At 34.2% G+C, this 21,081-nt stretch overlaps 1 protein-coding gene and 1 pseudogene across 1 annotated transcript; both read left to right on the top strand.

The window, feature by feature from the left end:
- The first annotated feature begins 1,705 nt into the window (after positions 1-1,705).
- LOC143599438 (protein cornichon homolog 1-like) lies at positions 1,706-3,526 on the top strand. Its single transcript, XM_077077396.1, has 4 exons — positions 1,706-1,836; positions 2,664-2,845; positions 2,936-3,058; positions 3,184-3,526. Exons 1-4 carry the CDS (start codon positions 1,762-1,764, stop codon positions 3,254-3,256), a joined length of 453 nt encoding a protein of 150 aa, XP_076933511.1. The 5' UTR covers positions 1,706-1,761; the 3' UTR covers positions 3,257-3,526.
- Positions 3,527-11,621: 8,095 nt separating this feature from the next.
- On the top strand, positions 11,622-12,579 carry LOC143599437 (protein GIGAS CELL1-like; annotated as a pseudogene).
- Positions 12,580-21,081: the final 8,502 nt, after the last annotated feature.

Genomic DNA, 21,081 nt, shown 5'->3' with positions numbered 1-21,081 from the left:
TAGGTTCGAGTTTTTCGGGTTTTTTTTCGGTTCGTTTTTTTTTTTCATTTAGGTTGGTTTCGGTATTTGCTCGGTTTCAATGTTTTGTTCGGTTGCGTTTCAGATTTTTTGTTTCGTTTTGGTAAACTCTTTGATTACATTTCGCTTTTATTTGTTTCGTTTTAGTCAGTTTTTCAGTGTCATATCGGTTTTTTTGTATCGTTTTGGTCGTTTTTCTATTTCGGTTGAGTTTCGTTTCATTTTTTTTGTTTCGTTTTGGTCGGTTCGGTGTTTTTGATTCATTTTGATCCGGTTTTTAAATTGCATTTAGTTTTTTTTTATGTTTCCTTTTGGTCAGTTTTTCAGTTTAGTTAAGTCTTTTTGTTTCGTTTCGGTCGTTTTCTATTTCAATTCAGTTTCGTTTCGCCCGTTTTTCTATTTCGGTTAAGTTTTGCTTCGGTTTTTTTGTTTCGTTTTGGACGGTTCAATGTTTTTGTTTTGTTTTGGTCAGCTTTTCAGTTGCATTTCGCTTTTTTTTGTTTCGTTTTGGTCGTTTTTCTATTTCGGTTCAGTTTCGTTTAGGTCGTTTTTTCTATTTCAGTTCAGTTTTGCTTCGGTTTTTTTGTTTCGTTTTGGACGGTTCAATGTTTTTGTTTTGTTTTGGTCAGTTTTTCAGTTGCATTTCGCTTTTATTTGTTTCGTTTTGGTCGTTTTTCTATTTCGGTTCAGTTTCGTTTTGTTTTTTTTTGTTTTGTTTTGGTCATTTTTCTATTTCAGTTCAGTTTCGTTTCGATTTTTTTGTTTCGTTTTGGTCGGTTCAGTGTTTTTGTTTTGTTTTGGTCAGCTTTTTATTTGCATTTCGCTTTTTTTTTGTTTCGTTTTTGTCAAATTTTCGATTTCATATCGGTTTTTTGTTTCGTTTTGTTTGTTTTTCTATTTCGATTCAGTTTTGTTTCGGTTTGGTCGATTCGGTGTTTTTGTTTAGTTTTGGTTAGCTTTTCGGTTGCATTTCGCTTTTTTGTTTCGTTTTGGTCAGTTTTTTGGTTTCATTCCGGTTTTTTGTGTTTCGTTTTGGTCATTTTTTCTATTTCGGTTCAGTTTGTTTTTTGTTTTTTGTTTCGTTTTAGTCGGTTCGCAGTTTTTGTTTTCTTTTGATTGTTTTTTGAGTTTCGGATGAGTTTTGTTTCGCACGTGATAGTTTGGGTATTTTAAATTAGATAAATTTTGGATAACTTGGATATTTTGTTTTGACCCATTTTAACCTATAAATGAAACTCATTTGTATATTTCCAACTCATCCTAACCCACTTAAAGAATTTTTATGATCCATCATAACCCATTTTACTTTTAAAGTTTATCCATATTGACCCAAAACAATCCATTTGGGTTGGGTTTGCCACCCTTAGTTTTAATAATATTTTAATAAGGTTTGTAAAGGTTTGTTGTTGTGGCATAAAGTTGGGGTTTTTGTAAAAAATTTGGAATCTGATGTGACGTTGACGTGTCGGTTTGTGAAGGTTTGTTGATGTGGATGCTCGAATTTAGTTTGACCATATATAATACGTAAATTAAAATCAAGGACTAAAATGTAATTATGCAGACAAACTCAAAAACACAAAACACTTTGGTTTTCTTTTCTACTTTTCTCTTGCTCTTGAGTCTTTACTTTCAATCGGAAACCCTACAACCAATCTGTCTTTCCTCCGTTGTTCCTCAAACCCACAATCTGTCTTTCCTTAATCCTTGTTAGGCTTTTGTGTGTCTTTCTTTCGGCATTAATTAATGGCGTCGGAAGTGATTCTGTGGGTCATCTTCTTCATAATGAATGTGGCCCTCGTCGCCTCTAATCTCTATCAGGTATCCAATCCATCATATTCTTCTTCACCTTCATTGTTTTGATTTTAAGATCCTCTGTACTTTATTTTCATTTTTAATTTAGGACTTTCATTTACAAGTTTCCCGTTTTAGTGGTTCAGTTTTAATCTGCTTATTGCAACTAGGCATAATGTTGATATTTTTAAGGTGGTTTATGTAGTTTGTAGAGAAGATTATGTTAAAATGATTTGAGATTGGGTACAAGTTTAGGGGTTAGTGTTTAAAGTTACAAACTTGGATAAAGTTTTAAGCTTTAAATCGAATCGGAGATTGTTCTCATACGCAGCACATGGAGTTACATTTGATTGATGGTAATCCGTAGAGTGTAGTGTTTAAAGTTACAAGCTTGGCAAACGTTTTAAGCTTTAAATTGAATCGGAGATTGTTGTCCTTTCTAAATTGTATAATTACTTTCAAATTAAAGTATTTTCTTCGCACACGAAATAAATAATCGGGTAAGATAGAAAGTGTTTCAACAGGGATCGGAAAATTCTTTTCTGTGAAGATGAAGTATGAAAATACTTTCAATTCAATGTGGAAATCAGACCTAATGATTTTCTTTAGATAGGGGTTGAACCATCACAATGGTTCAGTTGGTGGTTATAACTGCTTTATAGTTATCAAAATTTCAAAAGGAACACCATCGGTAGTTACTTTGTAGCTACCGATGGATTGCCCATTATTGCTACCGAGCTTTAGTAATGCAGTTGCTAGCAATTAATGTTCACAATATCCCATTTCTTACTAATTGCTGCTAGTTACATGAGCTCACTTTACTTACACTACAGTTTTTAATGATGAACTTGTAGATTGTGTGCCTAACAGATTTGGAGGCTGACTACATGAACCCGTATGATTCATCGGCTCGCATTAACGCAGTGGTGATTCCCGAGATGGTGGTCCATGGTGTATGGTCTGGTCTTTTTCTTTTAACAGGGCATTGGTTCTTGTTCTTGCTTACACTCCCCATTATGATATATAATACTATGTTGTAAGTTCTTCTTTCCCGATCAACCATGGCTAATTTATATTTATGAATATGAGTTATGACAATATGTTTTTGTATTTATTTATGTTTCAGATACTCGAAAAGAAGACATCTTATTGATGTAACTGAAGTTTTTAGATCCATTGATGCTGAAAAGAAGTATCGGATTGTCAAGCTTGCCTTTTATTTGCTCCTCTTTGTTTTAGTAATTATCGGGTCAGTTATTTTAATTCTTGATAATAACTCTCTCATATAATAGAGATACAATTTGACTTTTGTAACAATTCATAAAAAACAAGTGTATGATGTTGTCTGATTTGTTGTTGATGATGATCGTGCAGGTTGGTGATATCGATCGTTAACAATTTGATAGATGACAAGGATCAAGTGTTACATGGGTATGGAATATATTGATTTATGGGTGTGTTTACATTAGTTGTAGGTTTTTGGGGGCAGATGAATCATACAACCACAAGTATTTATTTATGTTTATCAGGTTTTGTAAAGTTGTTGTACTGTTTGGTATCTATTTAAGTTGTGTTAATTGGTCAATTTTGACTGTGTTGACGGTTTGACCTGGTAATCTGGTGTTGGTATGTATGACTGGAAATATTTGTTTTTAGAATATTACTTTATTTTGGTGATTTTGCATTCTTGCTGCTTAAGTTGATTTAAATGCAGATTAGCATCAGATGTAATATCATGTATAGAAGATTTATACTCAAAACTAGTTCTTTGTTATGGTTCTTCATTCATTTGCAACTGCACTTGTGTCAACAAGGACGATAACATGGTAGATACTTGTTTGTTTAGAAACATATCAAATTGGTTGTTGAATCAAACATGTTATCTGGTGCAACTACGGAGATATTGCAATGATGATCCGAGTGTACAATATCTCCAATGATGATCCGAGTGTACGCACATTATTTAAATCAAATGTCTGAACACTTGAGATGATTCAGTAAACACATATTATTGTTAGCCTTGGCATGCTATGTAACTTGTGACACGACTATGACATGGAAGTAAAAGTGCTTTTAAGGGGTGTTTGGATTGCTTATTTTATGCAACTTATAATTTTTTTGAAAAAGTAAGTTATATGTTGTTTGGTATTGGGAATGCTTGTGAGATGATAAGTTAATAAGTCACAATACTCAAACACCCACTTAGGGTGTGTTTGGGATTCCTTATTTTGACTCCTTAAAACTTTTCATTAAGTTAATAAGTTACAAAAGTGTAACTTATGAAACTTTTCCTCTCACAATATAAGCAATCCCAAACACATTATTTCTCAAAAAAGTTTATAAGTTATAAGTTAATAAATATAAGCAATCCCAAACACCCACTTAGTATGAAAGAGATAGTGAATGAGAGTTGAGCCGGTTTTGAGGGAGTTTTTTAGATAAATCGTAAATCATGTACTTAATTGTATTAATCCAACTGGTTGATTTTTAGCTAATTTGATCAACTTAAGTGGTTTATGAACGAACACCATGGTACTTTCCTACCAAGATGGTGTCCTATATTTGGGCATCTATGAGAGTTATATTAGACTATGTGTAGTGGTTGGTCTTAAGATGACATATTAAAGTGTCACGTCACTGTCATCTAGGCCGGATAATATTAATTGACCACTACTAACAATTAAATAGTGGTTTTAACTAAAATTTATGTTAGAGAATAAATTAAAGAAGAAATGTGTGATTGGTTGATTGGGGATGGACCCACGTCTAACATTCCTCACATTCGTTAAAGCCTTGGTGGATGAAGGCTTGTCGCCCCTCCTTGGCGGTTTCATAATGGTTTTGGCACCCGTGTATGGTGGTGTAGAGAGGGTTGACGCCCCCTCTCCTCCCCGCTATATCGGTCATCTGACGATGATTGTTTTTTTTATCAATCGGTTTGTTAGTTTTTTGGTTTAGCACCTTTTAATTCTAAAATTCCACCCTCATGTTTTCAACACTATTTTCAACTTTTGAACTTCTACGAGTTTATTAGGCTTAAAAACTTGAATCTGACATCACTTTAAATGGGGCTTAGTTACTCATTTCATTTTCCTTTTTTTTTTTAATTTTCGAATTAGACATCCTTTACTCCTTTAGGGAAAGAGAAAAAATAGAGCTTATTGTTGGGACTTTGGCGAGAGCAAACTATAAGCCTATTCTATACTTATCTTAACTGTTTACACTTTATATGTTAGGAATGATATAAAATAGAAAAAGAAGAAACAACGTGCTCTGGTTTAGTTTCAAAGACGTAAGCATAACAAAAATGTTAGATGTGTTCTAGCATTCGTTAGTCATTTAGAGAAAACCCATATAGGAAAAAGATTATTATCATATTACAAAGTTGTTTTCTACAAATGAGCATTCATCGGCTACACTCATATCTGAAACGTTAATTTCGATCAACATAAACTACAACACTTAAAAACCAACACATAGACTTAAACAAAATGAAATAAGAGATCGAAATCGAAATATTAATTTAAGTCAACAAAACCAACACATAGACTTAAACAAAATGATAGTTTAAAATGAAAGCGAAGTTATTGAGAAAGGTCACATGATTATTATATTTCTGACTTATAAATCGTATTTTCACTTCTCTTAGCATTCACACTGGTCTACAAACGAGTTGATAATTTCACCCTCGATTCCCTATCATTTGGGGATGAAACGTATAAGAATAAAACATGCATATGCGAAAGCAAAACCTTCAAAATGCTATTCAAGTATGAGACTGGATATGTTGTTAGCTTTAAAAAATTTCACATGTATGTGACGATATTGTACTAGGTGATACCTAACCCGATTATCTAAAACATACGTACATGTTTACCTGAGCTGTATCGTAAACGGTTTATTTTTATGTTATTTTTTTTTTGTCCTTCTGTAAAAAGGTAGTATACTAATCTACTAACTTTTAACATTAATAGGTAATAAACCCGCCGCATTGCGGCTCCGGGACATCAGTTTAGTTGGTATTTGTTAAGTTCGTTATAACATCAATACTAAATAAAAATTAAGTTTCTAAACGCCAGAGAAGAGTATACAGACACAAACAACTTATAATCAAAGTGACATGAATTTGGTTGCCATCGATTAGGTTCGTGCCGGTATATGCATTATGCACTAAAAATAAACTACTAGATGCTCAAAATAGTATTGGAACTCGTATAACATTTGATACAAAAACAACATATTTAAAACGACATTTATTCGGTCGATAATAGACGGACATTGCAGTGGCGAGTCGACCCCAAAATTCGGGTCGTATCGGCTACGTTTGTTACGGTACCAAAACTAAACCGAAAAACTAATTTCGTCAAGTTAACATATTTAGAAAAAACACGGGCGTTGTGGTGGCGAGTTGGCATGAATTCGTTCGATATCAGTTAGGTTCATTACAAATATGGAACTAAACCTAAAAATAATTATCATATTTTAAACAAAATAAAAAAACATACTTTTATACATAAATAGATAATCAAACAACACATAAAAACATAAAAAGAATAACAGAAAAAAACTTGTAGTCAAGGAATCGATTAAGATAAAGAAGCATTAATATAGCAATTAAACAACACTTAAAAGATAATACATAATCAAACAATACATAAAAAGAATAACTAAAAAAACTTGTAGCCACTACAAATTTACAAGGGTAGTTTGCAAAGCTAAATCAAGCCATCAGGCCAAAGCACCAACTTGACTTATTCACTAAACTAACTAGGGATGGAAATGAAACCCGAACCCGATGGGAAAAACCGAAACCTGACATAAATGGGACGGGTAATACCCGAACTATTAGGGTTTGGGACGGGTTTGGGATTAGTTTTGAAATTTTCCGCGGGTTTGGGATTTCTAATATACCCGATTACCCAACCCGATTACCCGATAACGTAAACCCATTTACCCGATTATATACCCGATGTACCTGATATAGCTTATTATATTATATATATACTATATTCTAAATATATTATTTGTCGGAAGTTGTTTATGTCAATTATTTGAGACATTTTATATTTATAGTAACTATCTTTGTAATCGATTAGTTATATTTTGTCAAAACTCGATAGAAACCTAGCGGGTTTTGAGCCAGGTATACCCGACGGGTATTTTATCAAAATCCGATAAGAAACCCGAAACCCGATGGGAAAACCCGAAACCCGACGGGTAATTACCCGATTAAAACCCGACGGGTTTGGGACGGACTTTTATAACCGGGTATGGGTTTGGGAAAACCTTAACCCGACCCATTATCATCCCTAAAGTTAACTCTATAAATGATCAAACGCTTGTTCCTAAAAAGTGAAAAAGCTGAATTGTGATACCGACATTTGGATATGTATCTAATATATAATATATGAGTTTTCTTGGATAATAATAAAATTATATTATTAGAATGGTAAAAAAAGGCACTTTGGAAATTTTCAACTCAAAATTTTACACAAATTAATGGCCATTACAATAAAGGCGACAGAGATTATTAACACATGTCTCGTTACATTAACGGTGCAAAAGTATTGAGCTACTCATAAGTTTGTTAAAAGTTTGTTAAGTTCGGATATATTAAAAGGGTAAAATTAAAATACAAAGTACAACAAAAATGAAAAGTATGAGAAGAAATCTAATCCATTTATTTTAAATTTTGATGGTGGAGATTAACTTAAAAATAAAAAATGATGAGAGGGACATGAATGTAGTAACCCACTTATGATGACTTTCTCTCTCCACATGCAAAGCGCATGTCAATTCCTACATCATTTTAAAACGTCTATAATTTTTTCATACGACATTCTTTTTAGAATTTTTTTTTACCATAATAACAAACATTTTTTTATCTTTAATATGAATATTATATTGTTATTTAAAAATAAAAAAAAATTAGTGGGTTTTTTTATATTGTGTTATTTGGCTGTCCATTGTGTTTTTTAATCGGATTTTTCTATGCATTATGTTATAGATTTTGGTTATTGTGTTTTTCAATTGGTACTCATATTAAAGATAAAAATTAAAACAATTATTACATCATTGTGTCTTTTTGTTCGTTGTGTTTTAGTCATTGTGCTCAACATTCATTTAAGTTGATAAAAATAGTATTATGTTCATTGTGTATTACATTCAAGTCTTTGTGTAATATGTAAATTCCATTGTGTTTTACGTTTCAGGTTATTGTGTTATATGTATTTACCATTGTGTCTTACGTTTCAAGCCATTGTATTATATGTATTCATTATTGTGTAATATGTATTCATCATTGTGTATTACATTCAAGTCTTTGTGTAATATGTAAAATCCATTGTGTTTTACGTTTCAGGTTATTGTGTTATATGTATTTACCATTGTGTCTTACGTTTCAAGCCATTGTGTTATATGTATTCATTATTGTGTTTTACGTTTAATGTTATTGTGTAATATGTATTCATCATTGTGTTTTATGTATTATATAATTTGTTGGTATTTTTCATTATATTACATATTATTACACAACAATGTTATTAGTATTAAAAAAACACAGTGATCAGTTGAAAGACACAATGACAAAAAAAAACACATTGACAAATAAAAAGACACATTGACGAAAAAAGACACAATGACAAGCAAAAAAGACACAATGACGTATTTCTTTTATATTTTTATATAACAAAATAATACATGAAAGATAAAAAAACGTCTGTTATTATGGTGAATTTTATTTAAAAAAAATATCAATATCATATGAAAAAATTATAGACGTTTAATGATAAGATAATTAACATGTGGAGAGAGAAAATGTGTACTATTACTTTTATACAATTTTTTCTTTGGTCCATATTTGATACATGCCAATTACTTATGGCTTCTCAGACTTTTTATTTTTGTTGGCCTTTGTAGAATAACTCAACCCATATTAAAAGCACAAAACAAGCAGAGCCAAGCCCGGGTCTTATATAAAGTTGTTTAGTTATCAATCCGAACTCAAACCTTGTATGGGAAGATCTTTAGGCTTGCCAAGTCTTAATGAGTCTTGTGTATTTTAAAGTTTTTACCTATTTTAGATTTCTATGTTTTAGTTGAAGTATTTCACGCTGCATTGTTGAGCTCGAGCGAAGCGTATACTTGTTTAAAGTTTCTCTCAAAATATATAAAAGTAATCTAAGCCGTCTATTTTATTTTGCTTTGTATAATTTGACCAAATGGTTTATAAACAATTAAACACTCCTTATGATGAGAGGGTGTCCTAAATTTAAAGCTTTGGTTTGGGCATCGATGACAAGTACGTACTATGCAAGTGTCATATGACCTTGATTAATTTATAACATTTATAAGAAATTCCAATAAAATAAGCTAAACATTTTAACTTTTAGGTTTGTTACTTAATTGCTAAGACCTGTAATTTTAATCGTACATTCGTCATTTAATTTTTCCAATTTTAAAATTCAACACTTAATAATTTCAATATTCTTTCCATCTATAAAATCTTACCGCTTAACAAGGCTTGAAAAGTTACATTTGACATGGAGTAAAAGGGGGTTAGTGTGCAATTTGAACGCCAATTTTGAGAACGATACACAAGCATTTTATTTTTATGTTTACTTTCCTTTGACCTGTGGGTAATTAGTAGGCGTGTGCACAAAACCGAAAAACCGAATCAAAACCGATAAAACCGAACCGAAAAAACCAAACCGAATTAAAAACCAACGGTTCGGTTTTGAACTTTAGCAAAAAACGAAATATTGGTTTTGGTTCGGTTTTGTATTTTGTTATGAACCGAAAAAACCGAACCGAACCAAAATAACTAAAAATTTGAAATAACCATAATATCTTAACCATAACCATTAAAACAAAATCTACCGACTAGCATTTGTTTAGTTTTAGCATATGGTTATTAAAAAATATATTTGGTTTCTACATATGGTTAATAACTAATAATACTAGTACTATTAGTTTTTAGTTTTAATTTTGATTTAAAATGTATCTTTTTTTAGCTTTTAATATTTGAAGTTCAAAAATTAAATATTCTATTAATCATTAGTTTAAAGAAAAAATATCATGTCCAATTTCAATATCTTGGGTCAAGTGCTATTTTTTACCCAAAATGTTTTGTCTCGATTAGCAAAACCGAAAAAACCGCATCCAAAACCGAACCGAAAAACCAAAAACCGAAATCGAACGGTTTTAAAAATCATAAAACCGAAAGTTTGGTTTTTGGTTCGGTTTTAGTCAATAACCATAACGAACCACACCACGCACACCCTCCTAATTAGCAATAGAGCCTTCACTCTTTTAGCATTTATATTACGATCACTTTGAACTATAAAATTATATAAAAAATAGGACAATGTACACAGAAATTTTAACAAATTAACTGGTTTACCGATAACCACAATTAATTTTTAGTCAGGTATATGGCATACATGGGACACATTTTAGAATTTTACTATCAGCTACCGGATAAGGATTACCAATCCTTAGAGCATTCTCAATCCATTCTTCATTTTCCATCTCTATAATTATACTAAAAACATTATCTTTTCTCTCTCATTTTTAATTAAATAATACTTTTTAATATCTTTATCATTACATTTTCTCTCTCCTTTACTCATAACCACTTTGAAAAATATTAAAAAATTATAGACGTGAACAGTGTGTTTCTCCAAATTTAACCATGAACAGTAACATTTCCTCTCTCAACAACTTTTATTCATCTCTAAAAAATAGAGAACCCTCTCATATAATTTGTAGAATGGGTTGGGCAGGGGCGAAGGTTAGTGAGGGCCGGGGGTCCCCCCCTGGTTTTTTTTGCGTAATAGTGTAAACTTATCTGTTTTCGTTTGAAATTTTTAATATGTAGTGTAAATTTAACCGTTTTCGGCCGAAAATTTGAGCCCGGCCCCCTTCGTTTTTGAAATTCTTTATACATTTTGAGTTCCCCCCTACCCCCGGTTGTCTTAGTCCAAGCTTCACCACTGGGGTTGAGAATGCTCTTACGCTTGTATAATCTCTAATCCAATTCGTGTTAGTTTGCTTCCAATGTGTTTAACACACTACATAAATTGTTTATTTTCGGTCTTGCTTAGTTCAACTTCTACATAGGGATGAGCGTTTTCATTACTGGTACCGAATTCAGTACCATCGATACCAAATCCGTACCAAGTTATGAGTTTTTGGTATCAGTACGGTACCGGTATTTCCCAGAATTTGCACGAAATACCGGTACCGAACTAAACATTTTGGTATTGCTACCAGTACTAAATATTTTCGAATTTCAGAATCAGGATTTTTGGGATCGGTATTGGTAGCATCCCGAGCTCATCTCTACTTTTACAAACAGATAAATAACACTCTTGATTAAACATTTAAACAGTTAGAATTAAAAAAATGTTACAGTTCCTAACAACACAAACTGTTTGTAACAAAAATTGTCAATGTTTTTACACTTACACCCCTCAAACGAAGCTTGCAGCTACCATTCACAAAGGGCATTACGGCAACTAACATCAGCCCGCCTAAGTACACACATTCAAAAATTGAAATCATATACACGAAATGAAATTGATTTCCAATTTTGGAAATTTAACCCAAAAAAATTTAAACTTTTTTAGGTTATAATATAAACCGCCCACATTTCATTTATGAAATCCGTCGTTGTTTCCTCTCCCAAAAGCTTCATCTTCTTCTTCAATTGAAACCCTAATCAGGTAAACCACAGCTTACCCACTTGATTTAAGATCATTAATTGCTAGATTATTGATTTAACCGTATTCATTTCGCAGATCAGACTGAAAATGGCGGAATCAAGATACAGACTTTCGAGATCTAACGATGAAAACCAAGTTGTAGGGAGTTACATACGACGGCTGACGTCAGTGGGTAGAATCGGAATCTTTTCGGATGTTGACGACGGTGAACGGAGTGTTACCCAAATGCCGTTTAGTTGGGGTCAACGTCGATGACCGGTGACGCCTTTGGTCAGCGGACTGGTCTGTCTCGTGCTCTTGCAATTAGAGGAAATGGGTCTGGAAGAGGACTGTTCGGAACTCCGGTGACGGCTTCTAGAAGTGGTGGCCGGAGCCAGAATACACCGCCGGTCCGGCGAGGCAGAGGTGGTAGTTCCGGTTCACAAAGTGTGATGCCGTATTGGTATCCACGCAGTCCGCTTCAAGATATAACTCATGTGGTTAGGGTATGTTATGTTATCTTTAATTAACTTTGTAATTATTATTTGGTCTTCAATTAGACTCTTGATTAATTAGTTTATGATTATCAACTGAATATCAAAACATTTGTCAATTCTAGTGTTATAAAGTTGCATTGATTCAAGTTGAATTTTGTTGCTAATATATTGGAGACTTATTATGTTAAGCGATTGAGAGAAGAGGGTGTTTGGGAGTTGGTGACGGGCCGGTCACTGGGAGCCCAATCTCGGTTTATTCGTCTGCGGGTCGAGGTCGTTCATTGATAGGTGCTCGGCTTGAGCACGAGTCTTCCTTTGTGACACCGAAACCAAAATTAGCTTCAAAGATGTTTAAACCATCCCCATTGGGAAAGGTTCCAATCATATTATCTGTCATCGCCAAAAAAACTAAAGGGGGTTCTGAGTTGACACCTCAGAAGAAGTTGTTAAACTCTATTGATATCGTTGAGAAGGTGGTGATGGTTGAATTGAACAGATTGAAGAGAACTCCGGCTGCAAAAAAGACAGAGAGGGAGAGAAAAGTAAGAACGTTGATGTCTATGCGTTAACTAGATAAGAGCATTCCCAACCCATTCCCTACCGTATATCCATATATATCATATAATTACACTAAAAAATCACTGTATTTTCTCTCTTCTGTTTAATTAAATAATACATTTTATACATTTATCATTATATTTTCTCTCTCTTCTGCTTACAACAATTTTCAAAAAATATTAAAAATTATACGGTGTGTACAGTAAATCCCTAAATTTAACTTTCACATATAACATTTTCTCTATCCTCTACTTACAACCATCCATAACCATACCATATAATTTACAAATCTCCCTCACATTATTTTAGGGAACGGGTTGAGAATGCTCTAAGTGATTGAATTTGTCTTAGATTGGGGACACAGTTGCAGAAGGCTTTACTCTTGTTGAGCAATATAGAAAGGATGATCTGGTAGGCATGTTTGATAGATCATGCGCCTTGATGATTGGGCTCCTAGTTAGTTGTTTTGCCTTTTTTCTTAAAGGTTTAGCCGTTTTTTTTATTTAGATATGAAACAGATGCTTAGATATTTTCTTATGTCTACAGGCGTTTTGTGTAATAACTAGTTACACATCGGTTAGTATTTTGGAGATAGTTGCTTTAAGATTTAGAATACCAATTGCAGATAGATTAGCAAGTGTTTTTTTGATTTAATCGTTTAATGAAATGTATGAATGTTGTTTTCTTTTGCATATGGATGGGTATTCTTGTTTTTTTTTTGACTTCTTGAGTTTGAAGGATGGCTTACTGTTTGTGTACATAGTTTAATAATATGAATTTAAATATAGGTATTCTATATTGGTAAGAAAAGAGTTGATTCATCTGAGAGGATGGTGATGTTGAGTGGTGACAATGTTGCAGCTAATCTATCAGTAATATATATATATAATGGTTGGTACCTTGCCTTGTTGTTTCTTCAACAAAAAAAGGTGAAAGAGTGAGTTCCTTGATGCTTCTTACTTTCAAGACACTATCATTGTTTATATGGATCAAAAGAGTTTATGTTTCTTCTTATAGACCATACTTGGAACTAAGGAAACTCGTTTTGTTTAAGCTCTTAAACGGTAAAACACTTGGTTTACTACTCCCACCATCATTGCATAAGTGTTCATGTATTAGGTTTGATGGTTTTTTTTATTTTATGGTTTGGGTATCTAACATAGAAATTTATATTTATGTCCAGTATCATCATCAATATACTAGTGAATGAGATGATGAGGCACAACGTTGTATGCTAGAAAATAAGACTCAAAGTCGCCATCACAGGTGTTAAAATGTTGGTAAATAAGTCCTAAAAACTTATGTAAGTGCGCAGTGTGCCATAAGTCGTCATTGGATGTGATGGATTAAAATGATTCGTATGTTATGAAAATGTGTTCATGTAAAGAAAACTAGCACAATTGAGGATTGATGTAAATGTAAGGTGTGGTGACTTTAGAAAGTCGACGAACCGAGTAAGACATTAAGAATTCCAAAATCCCACATGCGAAAGTGAGTTTGAATGTCAACATGTAGGAAAGTATAGAAAATTCGATGTGTGTTTTATTTGAATTTGATCATGTGTGATATTACTACACGTGATTTGTTTCATCAACATAAATACATAATCAAGACTTAGCACATTAGAGTGATTTGATGTTTAAGGTATCTTTTGACAACAATGAACCATGGAATGATGGTCAAAGGTGGTGAATAAATCACGGATGTATGCAATAAACTATCGGAGAATAAGGGGTGATTGGGATTGCATGTTTTCTCTCCTTATGAGTTATAAGATGTTTGGGAAAGTATCTTTGAAGAGAAGGGTTGTAACATCGATACCCTTTCTGGACACGAGAATAACCAAGGAAGACACAACGAATGGCTCGAGGTGCAAGTTTACTAAGACCCGAACGATGATCATGCACATACGCTACACATCCGAAAATTTTAGGCATGAGTGGAAAGGGAGTTCCTTTAGGGAACAAGACAGAAAACGGGGTTTGACCAAGTACCGATGAGGGCATGCGATTTATGAGTTAACAAGCTGTAAGAACAACGCCACCCCAAAATCTATTAGGAATATGAGACTGAAACATGAGTGTGCGTGTGATATCCAATAAGTGGCGATTTTGCGTTCAGCAACGCCATTTTGTTGAGATGTGTACGGGCAAGAAGACTCGTGAACAATTCCATGTGCTTTTAAGTATGTAGAAAATTCATTAGAGAAATACTATGTTGCTTTTAAGTGCTTAGGGTATTAATGGATGTGTTGAAATGATTTTGGACCTAAGAATGAAACTCACAAAAAATGGAATTAATTTCACTACGAGCTTTCAAAAGATAAACCTAAGTAGCGCGAGAATAATCGTCAATGAAAGTGATGAAGTACTGAAAACCCAATGTGGATTTAACATGACAAGGACCCTATACATAAGAATGTACAAGTTCAAATAAAAAACTGGTTGGTTCGACAATTTTGGGGGATAAGAGCGTTGTTTGTGTTTACCAAACTCACATGACTCACAATGAAAATCATTAGAAACAGAAAGATCCGGTCTCATTTGCCTCAAAACCGCTAAAGAAGGATTGCCTAACCGACAATGAGTCTCCCTGACAGCGGAATCACATAAGTTTGCTATAGGTTGTGACAATGGAGACATACGGTAGAGACCTCCTGATTCAAAACCGGTACCAATTACCCGGTTTGTTCCTAGTTCACGAAAGACGCAATGAGTTGGGTAAAACGTTACATAAGAGTTGTTTTGCTTAGTAATCTGACTAACTGAACAAAGGCTAGTAGGAAATTTAGGAGCATATAGGAGAGATGACAAATTTAGGTTTTTCGAGTTACTTATGGATCCTATGCCGTGAACGGGGCATGAAGATCCATAGGCAAGACGAACAAGTGAATAATTAACATTATGTAGGCTGGATAAAATACCTCGACTCCCAGTCATGTGATGTGTGGCTCTAGAATCGATTACCCACGATGAGTCGAGGCTAGAAAACTTACCCGGATGTGCTGAGTTGGTTTGAGGAGGACTTAATTGGGAGGCAAGAAACCGTTGAATCAGATCATACTCCTCTTTGGTAAATGTATACGTGTGTTTTTCATCTCCCATGGTAGTATACATCACGAGATAGAAATCAAGACTTTCCGGCGGTGAACAGTAACTTCCAGCGATGAACAGTAACTTTCCGGCTAATGAACAGTGTTTCCGACAGATGAACAGTGACTTTTCCGGCGTGAACAGTGTTTCCGGCGGATGAACAATAACTTTTCCGTCGTGAACAGTAACTCGTCGGGGGTTAACAGTGATTACGATGGTGAACAGTATTATCCGACCAAAAACAGTAATTTTGGCAGGTGAACAGTACTTTCCGGCGGGGGTGGCTGGGCAGGTTTGAAACAAATCCGGAAACGAGTGTCGGGGCAGAAAAACAAGATGAAAAACTAGGAGCTGGATTCATATTTATATCGAGAGCTAATACCATGTAAAGAAGAGTGTTGTAGTGAAAAAGATGTTTATTACTTGAATGTGTGAATAATACAAAGGTAGGAACACCTATATATACAAGTGTGAAACCCTAATTACATCCAAAACTAGGCCCATGGGCTTTAACCAACTACATAATAATATATGGGTTGTAACCCAATGCAATACAACTAACAATATCTAATGGATTGAACAAGCTATATTTTATTACTCTTGAAACAAAATGGGTCAAAATTCAGTGATTAATGGGTATATCATCAATTAGTTATTAACGAATCGATACGGGTTATGTTTTATCTCTAACAGGTCAATTCGGGTTTTGTTTAATCTCTAAGGGGTCAAACCCGGGTTATGTTTTATCACGAATGGGTCAAACGGGCAAAACCAAAATATTACTCTAAAAAAATAGGTCAAATCTATACTATTTAATAAATAAATCTTTCTAAATGTCACATGTCATCACTATGTTGATCCTTAGACCATGTGTACTGGCCGTGTTGTGGCTTCAAAACGCGGGGGGAACACCGCCGCCCCCCCCCCCCTGCGTTATGTTGAAGTTAATTTTGGGCGCGTTGTATCTAAAACGCGAGAAAGGCACAAGAATCAAAAAATGTTACCGTTAATGGAGCCGTTGGATTTAAAAAAAAAATTAATTATATTTATACTATATAAACAAACCAAACTCATATTTTTTAACACATTCCTTCCAATCTACCAATTTACACAAATATTTATATCTTTTACACTAATATTTCTACCATCATGTTTCCAAACAACAACCAAAATATTCTCGGTTTCGGTCAATATGCCCGTCAAGCCAACCAAAATCCACAACCGAACCAATCTACCGCGTCGACGCCAACCGTACCCGTCCCGCAAATGTATGACCCGCAAATGGCCGCGTACTTTGCACTTCTACGAAACTCTATGGCAAATGCGGTGCCCGGTTTTCAAAACCCATCGACAAACATTTTTGCGGGTTCGGGTTCCCAACCCGCCCCGGAGACCCAACCCGAGGTCGAGTTCGTGCCGGAGACACAACCCGAGGGCGGTTCGAGCCAACGCGGACGTTCGAAAAAACACGCAAAGAAGCCCGCCGGCGAACCTCGGGTTAAAAAGACGGTGATATCGTGGAGTATCGACGAGTGCGTACTATGTGTTCGTGCTTGGTGCCAAATATCGGAAGATGCCAAATGCGGTAGGTTTTTAAAATGCATATATATATTTTTTAAAATTTCTTATAACAAACATTAAACTTGTAATGTTTTTATTTTTTTAGCGAACTATCAAAAAACGGGGGTATTTTGGCACAAAATTATAGAGAGGTTTCACAACCTTGGCGGGGACTCGCGTCGAGAAAAAGATTCGTTACTGTCGAAATGGGGCGACATAAACACCAAATGCATGGCTTTCCATACGGTTTTCTCTCGGATGAATCGAACTAGGAGTAGCGGTGTCTCGGACGCGGAAGTCATGGATAACGGGTTGGTTGAGTTTCAACATAAGGTAGGCGGGACCTTCAACTACTTTGGCATTTGGAAAGACCTCTTGAGGTTTCACCCAAAATGGGGCTTGGTGATGGATGCCGAAGCCGAAGCCGAAGGCGAAGGTGGTCCGCGTAAAAAAAAGTCTAAAACATCATCTTCGGTTGATCCAGACACGCCCCGTTCCGACGCTCGAAACTTCAACTTAAGCGATAATGACCCTGTGAATACTACCGACATGCCTCGGCCGGGGGGTAGAAGAACCAAATGCAAAGGAAAGGGGAAAGGGGCCGGTTCGTCGTCGGCAACGGGTTCGAATCCCGAGTTGGAAAGCCAATTCCAATTAATGAACTCTCGACTCCAAGATTTACACCAACTTGGAACCCAACGACTTCAATTAAATTTGGACGCCGTCGACCTACTTCGAAGGAATGAGATGGACAAAGACATCGAGATTTTATCAAACGAGCTGTCCGAAGACGACCCGATAGTCCAATCTCTAAAAGCCGCTCGACGAGCGAAAATTTTAGAAAAATATAAATGAGTTTTAGTTTTATTAGTATTATTTATGTTTTTTTATTTTAATTTGATGTATTTTTTTTAATTTAGTTTAATGTAATTTTTATTTGGAAGTTTAATGTAATTTTTAATTTTATGTTAATTTATTTAAATGAATTATTATTTAAAAAAAACAAATAAAATTATAATGACTGGGCGCCACGTGGCGCAAAACACCTGGATGTGGAGAGTTATGACTACAGCCTGTTTTTGTATAAAACCATAACTCTGACTGGGCGCCACGTGGCGCATAACCCCTGGATGTGGAGTTTTACGACTACACATGGTCTTATAAAATTTTCCCTCCCCTTTCTCATATAAAATACATTTCCCATTTTAATATTCATTTTCAATTTTTAATAACTCCATCCTAATTTAATAGAATTAATATCATCAAAAATATGTTAATTTGTTTAATATAAAATATATTGCATTAGTTATTAATATTAGATTTTTATAAGTAACGAATACGAAACGTGTGGGTTTCTTTAACCGGTTAAAGTATCAAGCATTGTTAATGTCAAAACAGTTTAAGATATATAATGAATTTTGGTCCACGAGTTGGTTTAAAAAAGTAGTCATTTACAACTAAATTTTGATATAGAAAATAACAAAGAAATAATTTATGATTTATGAATTTTCTAATAACTTTTTATTTTCAAATTACGTAATGTGTAATTTTTTACCGTATAATATATGATATATTTTTTTATATGTGATACATTTAATATTTTTTTGTATTTTACATTATGTTATTATTTAAAAAAATTACTTATTCTAACTCGTGTGCTACACGGGTAACTAACCTAGTTACTGTATATATTAAACAAAAAATTACCTTCGCGTGTGCTCTTCCTATTAGAATTAAAGACTGATCATGAAACCTTGTTATTAAAAAAGAAATTTTATAAGATACTAAGTTATAATGAACACTTAATAACAATGTCAAGTTGCAACTATTGCTATGATCTTCTCAAAAACTGTTTTAACGGCATGCTACATTAAATGCAGGATATTGTTATATGTTTTCCATTTCTTAATAGAATTTTGTTCATAAAGAAGAGCAATAAAAAGAACTGCTTAACTATCAATATAAAAAGAAGTAAAAGTAATTGATTAACTATGATTATTATATCCCGAATTGTTTTACCTCACAAATAAAATCATTAATGCAATTTATATTTTTGTAACGAATTGTAAAAACATATGCAAAAGCTAATAGAAGAAAAAGGTTAAGGTGGTGTTTGTTTTTTTATTAAAAGCACTTCCCATATCTTTTGTTTGCGCCGCGCAGACCACGCGCAGACGTTGTGCTCTGCAGTGTGTTTGTTTTTTAGAAGACATTTCATTAAAAAATGTCTGTGCGTCCTCTTCTCCCAGAAGTCTTGCACATATCACTTCTGACCTCTTCTCCTCTTCTTCTTTCTTTTTTTCATTCATCAGAAACACAAAACTTCTCCTTCTCTTCTCCAACCCTAACCTTCTCCTCCTCCACCGCCGCCGCCGGCCTCCACTCCTCTGCCGTGCCGGCCTCTCTCTCTCTCTCCAACAACCGCTGGCCTCTCTCTCTGTCCAACGATCATGTAAGATATTAAAATGGAATTCTTCTTTTGTTTTTTCATTTAGTCATACAATCAGAAGCTCACTAATTGAAATCGGTGCATTTATGGTGGGATCTATGGTTGTCTGTGGTTGTGGAGCAAGAAACGGGCGTTCGAGCGGCCAAGAATGATGGCTGGATGTGACGGATTTGTGGCGAATGTGATGAATCTGCAACTTTCGGCAACCCTACATCTTCCTTATAATAGTGGGGCATTAAATATATTATTAAGGGTTTTTGCAATCCAACTACTAGATCTGGTGAACGTTAATAAGAAATCCCTTCAAATATGTTTAGTTTATAGATGAAGCACACGTAAAATATAAACTCGATTTAAGATCTTTTATGTTGGTTCTATTTTCCAGACGGGAGATCTCAAAGAAACCGTGATATTTTCTCATGTTCAGAAATGATTGGGATATGAGAATGGTAAATTTTATAACTGATTTGAATGTTTCTAGAAATTGATTAGTATGCATAATGGTTCAATTGTTATTAGTGCAATTGTTAACAGCCCGCAGACGTTAAAAAACAAACAGTCTTCTTCTTGCAAACTGCAGAGGTTTGGTCCACCTCTTCTGTTGCAGATGCCTGCAGATGTGGTCCACAGACTGCAGACATTTTACCTCTGAAAAAACAAACAGCACCTAAGTGTTTGTATGACTTATATGCCTATAAACATTTAGCAATTAATTTATATACGAAGATATAGACTTGTCATTGGCTTCATGAAAAACTCTAAAGCTTTCGTATCAGCAGTCATGGATGACCTACACCTTTCACAAACCAAAACATCAAAAACTTGAATTCTTTAATTTCAGGGTTCTTATTTGAAACACGAAAAGAAAGCCGACAAAATTTAAGGATTGAAGAAACATAAGGCTACAGATACCAGCTAACCCGTATATGAAGTGAAAAAGCAAATTAACAAACATAAGTAATTTTCTAACACTATTGACCAACAATTAAAAAAATAACAAACACAAACTAAACCTATAACACCTAAACCAAAATATGAATTGTCAAATATTTGAACACCCTTACACTGCATTGGATCACTATAAAAGGCAGGCGTCTAGATGTTATCATATTATTACACAAGAACCTTTTTATTCTATGGATTAAAAACATGAACTTAATTAGATGAAAACTATGAAATATTTAGAGAAATTGATGTATGAACACACAAAATAGGGCGTATGATACCTACACACATCGATTATGGATTCAAATAAGTGAATCGAGTAAGTCACCCGTAGAATTCGAGAGCCTGTTCCTCGATTATGGTTTTTTGTTGTGATGGATATGGGTGAAATACTACTATATATTGGAAGAAAACAAAAAACGTAAGTAACTGTAGGGGACGTGCAGGAACTGCCATGGTAACCACCA

The sequence above is a fragment of the Bidens hawaiensis genome, unplaced genomic scaffold (genome assembly GCF_021521415.1).
Source record: "Bidens hawaiensis isolate Kalapana, Puna unplaced genomic scaffold, B.hawaiensis_p1.1 tig00052193_1, whole genome shotgun sequence".
In the NCBI taxonomy this organism is placed as follows: Eukaryota; Viridiplantae; Streptophyta; class Magnoliopsida; order Asterales; family Asteraceae; genus Bidens; species Bidens hawaiensis.
The sequence above is the reverse complement of the archived record's forward strand: the minus strand, read 5'-3'. Positions and strand labels throughout refer to the sequence as shown.

Bases quoted from the DNA above. Each gene is read 5' to 3' on its own strand.
- LOC143599438 (XM_077077396.1), top strand. From the start codon at position 1,762: ATGGCGTCGGAAGTGATTCTGTGGGTCATCTTCTTCATAATGAATGTG. The intron at 1,837-2,663 runs GTATCCAATCCA...ATGAACTTGTAG, and splicing joins TCGCCTCTAATCTCTATCAG to ATTGTGTGCCTAACAGATTT. The intron at 2,846-2,935 runs GTAAGTTCTTCT...TTTATGTTTCAG, and splicing joins ATGATATATAATACTATGTT to ATACTCGAAAAGAAGACATC.